This window comes from Uloborus diversus, chromosome 6 (assembly GCF_026930045.1).
Source record: "Uloborus diversus isolate 005 chromosome 6, Udiv.v.3.1, whole genome shotgun sequence".
In the NCBI taxonomy this organism is placed as follows: Eukaryota; Metazoa; Arthropoda; class Arachnida; order Araneae; family Uloboridae; genus Uloborus; species Uloborus diversus.
Window position 1 is genome coordinate 2,299,487 of NC_072736.1, and position 14,605 is coordinate 2,314,091.

The window sequence follows — 14,605 nt, forward strand, 5'->3', positions numbered from 1 at the left end:
AATCCGCCTATGCTTGTACTCCAGGATGTCTTTAGGATATCCTGGATGTCCAGTCCCTTATCTCCGGCTCCTTAAGGGTTAGAGTTAGAGGTTTGAGACAGAGCACAATACCTTCCCCTGTATATACTGCATCCATCGGTACCAGTATTGACATGGTAGACATTCACAGTCTGGACGGAATAGGGTTAAAGTCATAGAGAAACACACAGACAGACGTGTACGGGTTTTAATAATATAGATTTGGCAAACAATGTGTATAAAATAAAAGATTTGCATAGATTTCCAAGCACCAACAATAGTCAGCTGGACTACAATGCCGTTCAAACTGAGAAAGCAGTATCCCCCAAATTGTTAATTTCGAGGAAGTTCTTTGATATTGCTTGGTAGACTTACTGTAATATGTATGATGTTTTTTTTTAAATAAATATTTTAGGTTTTTTACTTTCTTCTAGCGTTGTAGAGTAGCATATATTAATGTCATCATACTAAACGTATAAAAAATGAGAAGCACAAATCGGTAAAAATTTTTTGATACTGCTTTGTTTGTTAGAACGGCAGTATACGATACTTGTGGTGATTTTTGAAGGTAAACTATTAGTGAGTGGAGACTTTGGCAACATAAAAAAAAAAAAAAAACGCCCTGAGAATTGAGTGCTTCCAAATACTTTGAGGAAATCATCCTTACCAGATAAAACAGAAAAAGTTATTTCCCGAAGTTTAGTGATGTCACATTGTGTTTCTGTAAAATAAGGAATGTACGTATTTCAAAAGGGCAAAAGATTTCAGTGGAAAAATTAGGACACACACACACACCAATTCTAATCTTGACGTAAAATCAGTGAGGGAATTAAAACAGGTGTCAGTGTTATCAGCTGCATTAGGACTGGAGTAGAAGCGATAGTCAATCAGAAGCAGCTTCATCGATTAGGTAACGTAGTCAGCTGAGCTTTTCACTCATTTACTTATTTAATTTTAATTTTGAAAATTGCATACAATTATGCGCTATTAAGTGAATGAATCAAAATAAATAAATAAATAAATAGTTCTAAATTAGTATTAGCTTTATCTTTTTTAAATGCTAAGCAAAATAAACAATTATTTATAGATAAGCATTGTATGATTGATAGCAGCGGCGACTCCGAATGAAATGCAGTGTGCTTGAAAAAAAAAAAAATACCGTTCTATCTTTGACTGCAAACAAAAATAAAATGAAAGATAGAAATTTTTTTTTACACAAGGGCGGAGAAGCACCTCTAATGTCATTGCGATTCATTTACTTTGTAAAACCTGTGCATTTACAAAGTTTGCAAACTTGGTGATTGGTCTCGTTGTGTTTTTGTAATGAATGATATTCTTGCGCTGCTGAGACGGCTACTGCTAAGATTTTGGATTCCTCCTAAATTCAACCTGGCCAGGAAAGACGGCAACACCACCTAAACAATTTTGGCATAGTTCTGAATAAGAGGGATAGTCTCTCGGAACTCCGCACCCATGGTAACTGCTAAGACGGACCACAGGACTTCCCGACCCATGGACTTGACTTGCCCGTACTCCGCATTTACTCGGTTGGTATTTGACGACTTTGCGCTCCGAACCCGCCGATTGCGAGATAAGTTGAGGTTGTCAATGTTGATGCGTTTTTGGTAAGTTTGCCGTTGATCTGTTTTCCATACCTCACAGAACAGCGGCAATTTTCTACGTGCTTACAGAGTTGGCGTCCTGCACCCTTGCGTTGTTGTTGTTGCTTATCCCACAAGGGGTGCATTCGGAAACAAGGATCGGTCGCCTCGGTGCCACCGCAAGCGTTCGGAAACGTTGCGATCGTTTTCAGGCAGTCGACTGGGTAGCAACCTGTCGCACCCATATAAATATATATATATATTTATATAAATGATGCTACTTTTTACTTCACTGTTAATTTATATTTTGATTATTACTTGTATTACGGTATAACTTTTAAAATATTACGATTTACGAGTATTCTTTATGTATGATCATAAGTTCGAGTAAAAATCTGATAAAAGTAAATGGAAATCTATGCAAAATTGCAAGTCTTAGAAATAATAAATTTACCAAGTATGGATCATAGAAATTTGAAAAAAAAAGCAATGTTTCATAACCGGTTGACAGTCCTTGAATATGAAAACTTAGGCATATTCATCTGTAACAACAGTGGATTGTGTTCAACTTGATTGAATTCTGTCCGCCAATAGTGCATCCAGAAATCACCTTCTGGGTGGGGAGAAGGTAACTTCCAGGCTGCACTACTGGTAGAGAGAAATCGATCGAATCGAACCCGATGGATTGTGTTAGAGAAGATTATGCGCTGAGACAATAAAATAAATAAGTTTTCAATTTCCATTTTCCCAGTGCATCAAGGAAAAGAAAGCAGCTAAAATGCTTCTTCACGTCCTCCCTTTCCTGCTGTTGCTTGTCTCCCCAATCGCTCATGGACAAGATGAAGAAAACACGTGTCCATCGGCAGACCTCATCAAGCCGTGCAAGTGCAAGATGTACTTCGACGGAGCGTGCATCCTGACGTGCAGTCTTTCGAACCAGAAGGTCTTGCAGAGGGTCTCCGAGATCCCCAACCTCTGTTCCGGGCACGTCCACTTCGTGCTGGTACACAGCATCGTTGACGGACTTCCCGCCAAATTGTGGAAGACGCTCCTATCCTCGAAAACCGTCGACATCACCATCAAGCATGCCAAGGTGGACGGGCTGCTGGCTTCCGGTGACGACGAGGTGCCGGAAGTGTATACCCCCGGCCCGGCCGTCATCAAGGTAGATCATTCGAAAGTTGGGAAGTTCGACTGGAGGGTGCTCAAGAAGTTTTATTCAGGTAAGATTAGGGCCGTTTCCATGGACACTTTCGACCCCGGAAACAACCTGCTTTTCACCGCATTCCGGGTATTTGCGGGGTTTATGTGGAATCTTTCTCTTCAGGGTCGTGGTAGCCCGATCGGTAGAGTGTCGGATTCGGGGCCGGAGGGTCCTGAGTTCGAACCTCGATGGTCGAAGATCCACCGTCGTCATTAAAGGGGACTGGGCGACGTTGAATATGCTCGTGGTCTCAATGTCCTCCAAGTGAAACGATATCTCTGGGGGTGCTAGCACCAGGTAGCTATTAGCTCCTGCACTAGTTCTAAATTCTCATTAACTGTTCGATCCGGTGATGGTGCTGCCATCTATCGGTATAAAAAAATAATGGAGGCAAGGCACTCAGTATGCAGTAATCGACATAAATACAGTTGTAGTCAGTTGTGACTCGGAATCGATCGATCTTTCTCTTCCTGCTAGCTTCTGGAGTGAAAGCGGTGTTTTTACCCAGAATGCATTACGCGAAACAAGTTCGTCTACTGGCCGCTTAGGATGCTGGGTAAAAACCGCTTTCTCTGGTATAATGGGAGAACCTTTTTTTACATGGAAACGGGGAATTTTTAAATATTTTTTTTTGCGGAACCAAAGCGGGGATTTGCCGGGTCGAAAAGTGCGTTATGAACGCGGCTATTGGGGGGATATGAACGAGGGGTTATGAGGCAAAAAAAGTAGGTATGATGCTCGCCTTTGTTCGAAAAGTTAAGAAAATATTCTTGCTGAAGTGCAGGCGATAAATATCAGAGAACGCAGTTGTGTAGCAAAGTTAATTGATTCGGGGTTACAAGCAACTAACTGCTCTGTAACTTGTAAACAACTGTTATAATTTGAACTTTATACACACCCATGATTTAAATATATACAGTCGAACCTCCATATATCGAACTTCCACATATCGAAATTTTCTGTATATGGAAATCCCAGCGAATTTCTATGTTTATTATATAGAAAAATAGTTTCTATATATCGAAAAAATCCTTACATATCGAATTTTTTTTCGAGACATTCGTAGATTTTTTTTCCTCTTTAGACTGCATGTCTCATTAAAAATGAAGGTTAAAGGAGAAAATTACGTCCACTAAAGGTTACTACGGAACTCATAAGAAATCTGGGGTTGAAGGGTATGTAGTTACGTCGTTGTTCCGTTCTGAAGTTCTTAAATTCCCTCAAGTTTATTTCAAATCTTAGCTGTAACCAGTAACACTGTAAAATCAGTTTCAAATTATCCCTTTTGTTTGTTGATTATCATTTCTAGTCTTCTTAGCTTCAGTAAAAATCAGTCAAGTTAAGTAGATTGATTTTTTACTTTTCTCTCGATCACATTTGTTAAAACGAAAATCCCCTCATGTTGCGATCAAGTTGAATTGCCGAAGAATATGAAGATGTATAGCTGGCGCAAAAATGTCATTTCTGTTAATTTTTTAATCAGCAACTTTCAATTAATCCGATACTCGTGTAAATTATAAATTGGGTATATCATACACGAAAGTCAGCTTTTATTTTAATGTTTTAGGAGACTTTTATGATAAAATAAGATCGTTTCCATGAACCGAAATTTCTATATATCGAATTTTATTCCGGCAATTTGCTACTTCGATATATGGAGGTCCGACTGTATTTTTTAATTTTCTTGGTTTAATGTTTTACCAGTTACCATTTGAAAACTTAATTTTGTTTTGCCTAGTTAGAGCATAGTCTTTTTCGTATCACTGAATACCGGGGCATAAAAAGTTAAGATGTAAAAATATTTCTCCATCAAGCATTACTAAAATGAATCTCATCCCCCATTGCGAAAGAACTCATCCTGGACGTTCATTACATTCCTTTAAAACAGTTGAGAAATGACTTTTCCGAAATAGCTGAAGTGTTGAAACGAATCCTTTCTTTATTGCGGAAAAAGAATTCACCATGGTCATTGACGACACTCCTCTAAAAGAGTTGAGAAATGACTTTTCCGAAATAGCTCAAGTGTTGAAACGAATCCTTTCTTTATTGCGGAAAAGAACTCACCCTGGTCATTAACGACACTCCTCTAAAAGAGTTGAGAATGACTTTTCCGAAATAGCTCAAGTGTTGAAACGAATCCTTTCTTTATTGCGGGAAAAGAACTCACCATGGTCATTCACGACACTCCTCTAAAAGAGTTAAGAAATGACTTTTCCGAAATAGCTCAAGTGTTGAAACGAATCCTTTCTTTATTGCGGAAAAAGAACTCACCCTGGTCATTGACGACACTCCTCTAAAAGAGTTGAGAAATGACTTTTTCGAAATAGCTCAAGTGTTGAAACGAATCCTTTCTTTATTGCGGAAAAAGAATTCACCATGGTCATTGACGACACTCCTCTAAAAGAGTTGAGAAATGACTTTTCCGAAATAGCTCAAGTGTTGAAACGAATCCTTTCTTTATTGCGGAAAAAGAAGTCACCCTGGCCTGGTCATTGACGACACTCCTCTAAAAGAGTTGAGAAATGACTTTTCCGAAATAGCTCAAGTGTTGAAACGAATCCTTTCTTTATTGCGGAAAAAGAACTCACCATGGTCATTGACGACACTCCTCTAAAAGAGTTGAGAAATGACTTTTCCGAAATAGCTCAAGTGTTGAAACGAATCCTTTCTTCATTGCGGAAAAGAACTCACCCTGGTCATCGACGACACTCCTCTAAAAGAGTTGAGAAATGACCTACCCCTTAAAGCGCAAATACAATAACAAATCATTTCTTCATTGTAGAAGAAGAACTCCCCCTCGTCATCCACGACGCTCCTCTGAAACAGTTGAGCAATAAACGATCCCTAAAAGCACAAATACTGAAGTGAATCCTTTTATTTTCAGAAGAACTCACCCTGGTCTTCGACAAAACTCCTCTAAGAGAGTTAAGCAATGACTGATCCTCAATAGTGTAAGTACTAAAGCAAGTCCCTTCTTCATTGCAGAAGAAGAGCTCACCCTGGTCATCGACGACACTCCTCTAAAAGAGTTGAGAAATGACCTACCCCTTATAGCGTAAATACAATAACGAATCCTTTCTTCATTGTAGAAGAAGAAAACCCCCTCGTCATCCACGACGCTCCTCTAAAACAGTTGAGCAATAAACGATCCCTAACAGCACAAATACTAATGTTTATCCTTTTATTTTCAGAAGTACTCACCCTGGTCATCGACAAAACTCCTCTAAGAGAGTTAAGCAATGACTGATTCTCAATAGTGTAAGTACTAAAGCAAATCCCTTCTTCATTGCAGAAGAAGAGCTCACCCTGGTCATTGACGACACTCCTCTAAAAGAGTTGAGCTCTGACTTCTCCCTGATTGCCGAAGGCCAAGTGCACAAATTGACTATCGACAGCACAGGGATGACCACCGTTCCTGATAAACTATTCGTCCCCTTCGCCGACATCACTTCCTTGTCTCTCCAGAACAACAAGTTGACCTCTGTGTCGAGGTCCATGTTGCCTTCACCAGCAAGCAAATTGCAATACCTCCATCTGACGTAAGTAGTTACTGAATAGGCTATAACCATGCATTAGTTTCCTCATAAATCCATGCATAAATTTCCTGCATTTCCGAAGACTACGAACCCAAAAGATAAGTCGTCACTGAAGGATTTGCCGCATGCTTTCTTTATGTCAGAATCTGAAGTTGGTTTTGACCTTCAAATCCACTTACACCAAAAAGGTAGACAGTTTCATTCTCCGATATAAGTTGCTTGTGAAAACAAGAAATCCCTGAAGGTTTTGCAAAAATGAGATTTATAAGATACTAGCATTCCCGTACCCGGCATTGCTCGGGTAATGGAATTAGAAGATGTTAACAGTGCTTGGTGCACCTAGTTTCGAAAATCCCCTATAATAATTACTTATTACCTATCACTTTTTCTAATTTGGGGAGGATCCCGGGGCCCCTGGACTCCTTATATATATATGCCCTTGTCCTTAACCGATCTTTAACTGTTACTAACGATCCTTTTAAAGTATTGATTATCTTTGCAAACACAGGCCATCCACATTTTATTGTTATACCTATGTTTAAGCAAGAACTTCTTTGTATACAACATTTTTAGTTTTTTTTTCTGGTGCTAAAATTATTAAGCTGCTTGATGAACTGACTTTGGAGCAAGCTACATAAGATTGGCCGTGTGAAAAAAAGTCTTCTCTTAAATCGATCCCTGCTACTTTTAATGTCTGTCCTTGTGACTTATTAATGGTTATTGCAAAGCAAACTTTTACAGGAAACTGCACTCTTCTAAATTCAAAAGGATAGTCCGCCTGTGATGATGTTCTTAAAAACTTCGTTTCTAGTTTTGAAAAAACGAAAGCAAAAGACATAAACATTATGATTTGACTTGAGAAAAGCCTCGAAGAATCACGTGAGAAACAAAAACAATATCAAATTTATAGTTCGCTACGACCAAAAGTTGAGATGAAGTACTGAATAATGATTTGAATGGAGGAAAGCCTTCGAAAATAAGGGATTTGAATTTCAATGACAGGTTTTAATTTCGCAGAAATTAAGGGGTTTTAATTCATTTCTCCCGAACTAATTGAGATTTCGAAAAATCCTTTCTTAGTGGTTACTTTCGTAATCATGCGGACATGTCTGCCAAATTTCAAGTCTGGAGCTTCAGCGGTTTCGGCTGTGCGTTGATATATATATATATATATATGTATATATGTTATCTCAGGACATTGATTTTTATATATTAAGATTTGCTTTGATCAACTTGCACGATATTTGAAGATATTTGTGATTGAATAAGTGAAATATGTGTAATTTGTGAATCTGAGAGAGTCAGCTCGAAAGTTTGGCCCACTGCTTTTTATAAAGACACTTTACAAAATCAGTTTTTCTCGTTTTGGTTACGTTGTAGTGATGCTGTAAAGCTGTGTCTCACTGTTGTGCTTTCACTTTCATCTTCAACATCTCGAAAGAGGAGATACATGCCCTTACAAATTGAAATCCCTGAGTTTTCTTAAAGCATGTTACAGCAAAAATGTTTTCATTATCCTTTCGTCAAGTTGATTTACGGTAGAGATAAAGAAATCAATATAAACATATAACTTTAGGAAATTGTTTGGTACGAGTTTTTGAGCAATCACGATTGCTTATTGCTTTCATTTGACTGTTTTTGACGTTCCTTTGATTTTTCCCACCAGCACCCTCCGCAGCATCACCGTCAACCGGTTCCTCACGATGCTGCACCTCCAGCGAAAACCGTCTCCAGGTTTCGTCAATATCCTACACTTACACGCATACATACACGCACCTACACACATATACATATATACACCTACACACACATACACAAACACATACACACACACTCACATACACACACCTACACACTCACATACACACACACCTATACAAACACATACACACAACTACCCACACACTCATGCCTGCACACAGACACAAACACATATGCCTACACACATACACATACTGCCTACATACACATACCCCCCACACACACCTACACACATACACACAACTACCCACACACTCATGCCTGGCACACGGACACAAACACGCATGCCTACACACACACACACAGACCTCCCCACACTAACACACGCTTACATATACACACACACTCGTGATTGCGAAAAACATAATTTGAATTAAAGATGACAAAATTCAAATTAATTTTTTTTCTGCTTTCTCTCATTTCGATTAGATTAATTTTTGAAATCCTAAAGTAATCCTGGTGGAACTAAGTCCATTTATTTGAATTTTGCAGTTTCTATTTTTGCTTCAGTGAATTTAAATCCAACCAGAATTCGATGATATTTCACCAATTTCACCTTTCATTTCAGGGGGAACGAATTAACCACCTTGCCGAGCGACCTTTTTTCGGAGATGCCCGTTTTGGAAGTGGTATATCTGAGGAACAACAAAATCACCACCTTGCCACAAGATATCTTCGAGAAAGTCAATTCGTACAAAATGCAAAGATTCGACATCATCCGTAAGTCCGTTTAGCATTCGATTGAAAATATTTCAAAATGAAATATAAATAATATCAATAATTTAACAATAAACGTCCCAAGCATGAAAACTGCACTATATAACATCAATTCCGGTAACAGAACTTTCTTCAGTCGTCTGCTACGAAGGTTGAAGATCCAAAAATAGTCTGCGAGATATGCCGAGATTATATTAATTGTAAAATCTAAATCGACTCCAAGAGATACTTAAAAAATAAGATGCTAAACTTAAAAATTACAAGTATACATGCTACCTGTGGATTAAGTCCCAGAAAATACGGTACACATCTTTGTTCGCTGAAATTCAAGATGTTTTTCTTAAATTTTTTTTTTCCTCCCCCAAAACTAAGAAATAGTCTACAGACTCTCAAGAATGTGTGATGCATGCCACAGCGTCGGGCTGTTTTTGTTACCAGGACGCCGATAACCTGATCAAAAAAAAAAAAAAAATTTGAATTTTGACATCTTGAATTCAAATTATGTTTTTCGCAATCACGAGTGTGTGGAGGGGGGGGGGGATATGTGTGTTTGTGTGTATGGGGTATGTGTGTGTAGGCATGTGTGTTTGTGTCTGTGTGCAGGCATGAAAGTGGTAGTTTTGTGTGTGTGTGAGTAGGTTTTTGTGTGTGTATATGCGTAAGTGTCTGTATGTATGTGTTTGTGTGTGTGTAGTTGTGTATGTATGCAGGCATGAAAGTGTGGGTAGTTTTGTGTGTGTGTGTGTAGGTTTTTGTGTGTGTATATGCGTAAATGTCTGTATGTATGTGTTTGTGTGTGTGTGTAGTTGTGTATGTATGCGCGTGTGTGTAGGACATGTATGCAACCTGGAGACGGCTTCCGCTATAGGAGCAGCAGCGTGAGGAGCCCGCCTGTCCACGGTGATGGTGCAGAGGGTGGCGGTGGGAAAAATCAAAGGACCTCAAAAACAGTCAAATGAAAGCAATAAGCAATCGTGATTGCTCAAAAAAAAAAAAAAAAAATGAATTTTGACCTCTTTAATTCAAATTATGTTTTTCGCAATCACGTGTGTGTGTGTATGTAGGCATGTGTATTTATGTGTGTGTGTGGGGGGGGTATGTGCGTTTGTGTGTAAGGGGGTATGTGTATGTGTGTGTGGGCATGTGTATTTGTGTCTGTGTGCAGGTATGAGTGTGAGGGTAGTTGTGTGTAGGTGTGTGTAGGTGTGTGTGTATGTGTAGGTTTCTGTATGTATGCGTGTGAGTGTATGTATGTGTTTGAGTGTGTGTATGCATATGTGTGTGTAGGTGTATGTATTTGTGTGTGCGCGTGTGTGTGTAGTTGTGTATGTATGCGTGTAAGTGTAGGAGATGGACGCAACCTGGAGATGGCTTTCGCTAGAGGAGCAGCATCGTGAGGAGCCGGTCGACGGTGATGCTGCAGAGGGTGCTGGCGGGAAAATAAAATGATAGCACATCAAAACAGTCAAATAAAAGCAATAAGCAATCGTGATTGCTCAAAAAAAAGGAGAGGAGTTCTTGATATGATTTTCAATAGATCGGTTAGAGTAATTATAGGTAATTCTAAAGGATAACTATATCATCCATCAGGGGGTTCTCAAATTTTTCCGAGTCGCGGCACCCTTTAAAGAATTATAATTTTCTCAGGATACCCTTATTTTTTGGGATAAGTGCATAAGTGTACCAAATAAAGCTACCCCAAGGTTCAAAAGCTAATAGCTCGCTCCTTTATAAAGATGCGGCCTTCGCATATATTCATCAATGACTTATAAAATCTAAGAAAATAAAATAAACGAACTAAAAGTTAAGTTACGGTTATATTTTTCAGAAATTTTAGCAAAGAAAAGCGATTTGACGTTATTAGCATGGACTCTTATAAAGAAAACTCTGAGCAGAATTGAAGACAAAAAGGCCAAAAAGTGCTATCAAACTAACACAAATTGAAAGAATCTTAAAAAGCAATAAATGTATATTAAACCAAATTTGATAACATCAAAAACATTACCAAAAGTTTCATGTTTACTTCGACGAGTTCTTCTTTATGATCAATGAAGTCACGATCTAACGGATCTTTACCATGCTACTCAAAAAAAAAAAAAAAGAAAAAAAAAAGGAGAATGGGCTTATTGGTCTATAAGGGCCTTATTTAGCAAACCCATCCAACATATACAATCCTGTTTGTAAAAGTTGCAACACCATGAAGGAAGCATCATAGCTGAATGAAATTTAATACACAGTTGGGTGGTAATGGTACAAATAAATGATTACATTTTCAAACCAAACAAACAATAAAAAGAGATAGAAATTAGTATTTTGTGTGGCCACCACGCGCCGCAATAAGAGCTGCTACACGACTCGGCATGGACTGAAACAAAGTTTGAATATCTGCCTGCGGAAAGAGTATTCCATATTGTTCGTATGCAAACCAAAGTTCGTCTGTCGAAGCAACAAGACGAGGATCACAAGAGAGACGCCGCCCAACGAAATCCCACACGTGTTCAATCGGTGACATATCCGGGGAATATGCAGGCCAAGGAAGAAGATGTATCTGCTGCGAATTAAGGTAGGATTTGACAGTCCTGACGACATGTGGACGGACATTATCCTGCTGGAATACAGCCCCTGGCAATCCTTGCAGGAAAGGAATAGCTTGGGCTGTAAAACTTCGTTTATGCATCGGGTACTGTTCAAATTGCCCACAATTCGTAGCAATTGTGATCGTCCATGATATGCTATGGCACCTCAGACCATAACATGCGCTACCGGTCTGCAAGTCTAATCATTTACATTTCCTGCAATTTTCAGCTCACTCGCATAAGTCCTTCGTGGTGTTGCAATTTTCACAAACAGGAGTGTATATCGGACACTTCACGGCACCCCAAGGTGCCGCGGCACCCAGTTTGAGAAACCATGTCTTCCACTATATTTAAAGAAAGTAGGACTCAAAAATTCAGTCAAGGCACTATTCAGGGTGATTTAAAAAGATGGACACGCTTTTAAATTTCGATATTTCCTGCACCATACATTGATCTTGAATCTAGTAATTGTATGTGATCATACATACATGGAAGTTTATAGATGGCCAATATGCCCTCCTCCAGTTGCACGAATGATATATCTAGATGGTAGACAAATTCTTCCCTCAACTGGGTAACGAATGTCTTGCGTGACTGAGTTCTCCGCCGCCGTGATAAGATATCGTAGATCAGTCAAATGAGTGGGAAGAGGTGTTACCTAAACAGAATCTTTCACGAGCTGTCACAAGAAGAAATCGCAGTGTGTAAGATCAGGGGACCTCGGCGGTCAGAACTAAAATATCAAGTTTTCATTCCTCATGCAACCATCGTTGAGGTAGAGAGTCATTCTGTAAGCAATCCCTGCTTCCTTCCTTAAATCAGAACCAAAAGAGTTTCAAACCCTCTTAAGCCACTCCCCATTTTGTAAGGACTCTACCACCAGTAGACCCCAAAGATGAGTTTGCTTTCTGATGATTTAATAACTCACTGACTAGAAGATAGTTTTGTTTGATGACCATGGTTGAAGAATCTTTACAAAATGGAGCGTGACTTAAGAGTCAGCCCTGGATGCTTGAAACTAATTCGGGATTGATTTAAGGAGGGAATGCTTGGTAAGTAAATGTTGTTGATTGATAGCATAGCACTCTGAAAAGGTTTGAAAAAAAGAGATAAAACCATCAGTTCCAATATTTACTGAAAAGTATTCAAATGTACTGTCCGTTCTCGAACTCCGCGACTAGCAGCTGCGAACGGTTCCAAATGAAAAAGGGGTGATGGTCTAAGGAAGCGCACTTCCCGGATGCATTCAGTTTTTGCTTGCTCGTTACTTCCTTCTTGCTATCACCCCTGTTTTGAAAAAATCAGAAGAGACCTGACGCATGCGCATATTCAAATAAGGTTTCGCTTTGAAATATCGGACAGTAGCAACTTATTTGGGACACAATATTTGACCTAAATATAATGACTAGTTCAGGACGGAGGGAATAGTCAAGTTAGAGGTGCTGACAATTACTGCATCAATCAAAATGTTTGTTTCGTACAGAGGGCTTGAATTCTGCCAAAAGAAGTGCAGGAGCTCTATATCACACTCCAGAATCCCCTTACCTACCACTATTTGTCGTTTGATCGCACATGCGGTCAAATTCCCCAAAGGGGGGGGGGGTGCCCTGAAGACAGCTTCATTTTTTGATCCAGACCAGAAACCAAGCAATCTCTGGTCCAGCACCCCCAGAGGTTTTAATTCACTTGGAGGACTTTGCGACCACAACGTATTTAACGTGCCCCAGTCAACTAAGACCCAACACTAAAAAACACGGAGATCTTCGACCGGCTGGCATACCCCCCCCCCCCCTCTTTTCGGTTACGAGTTTGACGCCATACCCATCAGACCACTTGGCCTGCTGGGGCTCTATAACACCTACAACTTATGTTTACTAGTAAATAGCCTGAATTTCGTCTAAAAAATTAAAATTCGTATAAAATTGAAACGTTTTATGGGAGGTCAACTCCTGTGATCTGCTATGCAAATGAAGCCCTGTTTAACTCTACCTATCCATTTCCGCAGATAATCCCTGGGAATGTGACTGCAGATTGATGTGGATCCTCAACAACAACAAGTTCATCGTCAACATGGGAGAATGCGCTTCGCCAGAGTCACTGAAGGGGAAGAAGGTCAAAGATCTTGATTGGTTGCTTCAAGATTGCTGAAACACGAAGTTTCAGTCACTGTGGAAATTGTGTACTTTTGCAAGGAAATTTTGTGCTAAAAGACCAAATTTGTTCTGAATAAAAGAATATATTTATTTTGCTTCACATTTTTTACTTCCTTTTACAAAAAAAAAGAAGTATTGTATTCGCGAAAAAATTTTCACTCAAAAATTGGCCTTCATTTCCATTTTGCTCACCCCCGAATGAATGTAGAGTTTATTTTTCAACCCGATCACACTTGGATATATGCCTCGGAACGTACAGACACCCGAAATATCCATTTTGACTATCCCCGAGTTAATTACAACGAGTTTTCTCGTGACTGTATGTACGTATGTATGTGCGTATGTGTGTCGCATAACTCAAGAACGGAATGTCCTAGAAAGTTGAAATTTGGTACTTGGACTCCTAGTGGGGTCTAGTTAAGCATCTCCCTTTTTTTTGGTTGCATTCGGATGCTCCAAAGGGGGCTTTTGCCCCTTTTTGTGGGGAAAGCATTGTTAATTTCGATGTAAACTCAAGTGGTGGTATAATTTGGCGGACACTTGGCGATATATCCCCAGTCTTTTGGTCGCCAAGTTTTGTCGCCAACTTGGCGACAAATTTGGTGATTTTTTTAATTTTTTTTTAAAATCTAGTTTCAATTTGGCCACTGTTGGTGATATTTAGAAAGTAAAATATTGAATCACATTAAAACTGCCAGTAATGAGAAAATGACATTAAATTAGAGTAAAAGGAAGCCATGTGATGCACACATCAGCTCGTTTTCCTTCTGTGAATTCAGTCAGTAAACAAGGGTCCAGGGATCCAGTAACAGACAGTCATAAATTTGGATTTAAATAATAAGAATTTTTTTTAAAGATAAAACTGCCGTTGCTGTCGTTAATGAATACGGTGCAACCATCTAGTGTCACCAGGGTGAATTCTATGAGCCAGTTGGCATTTACAAGGCAGTGGTGGAAGGTTATGAACAGCAACCACGAGGTCTGCTGGTTTTTCATGTTCATTTGAATTTAATACGAATTTAACTCTAAAAATAAAGAA

At 39.2% G+C, this 14,605-nt stretch overlaps 1 protein-coding gene across 2 annotated transcripts; it reads left to right on the plus strand.

Annotated features, from left to right (window-relative positions):
- Positions 1 to 905: 905 nt before the first annotated feature.
- On the plus strand, positions 906 to 13,657 carry LOC129224736 (leucine-rich repeat transmembrane protein FLRT3-like). 2 transcript variants are annotated; one of them, XM_054859284.1, is made up of 5 exons: positions 906 to 928; positions 2,371 to 2,842; positions 6,116 to 6,362; positions 8,689 to 8,840; positions 13,419 to 13,657. In XM_054859284.1, the coding sequence occupies exons 2-5, from the start codon at positions 2,398 to 2,400 to the stop codon at positions 13,559 to 13,561; spliced, it is 987 nt and encodes a 328-aa protein (XP_054715259.1). In that variant the 5' UTR covers positions 906 to 928; positions 2,371 to 2,397; the 3' UTR covers positions 13,562 to 13,657. The 2 variants fall into 2 exon arrangements, with proteins under 2 accessions (XP_054715259.1, XP_054715260.1); XM_054859285.1 differs by having other exon boundaries at positions 6,119 to 6,362.
- Positions 13,658 to 14,605: the final 948 nt, after the last annotated feature.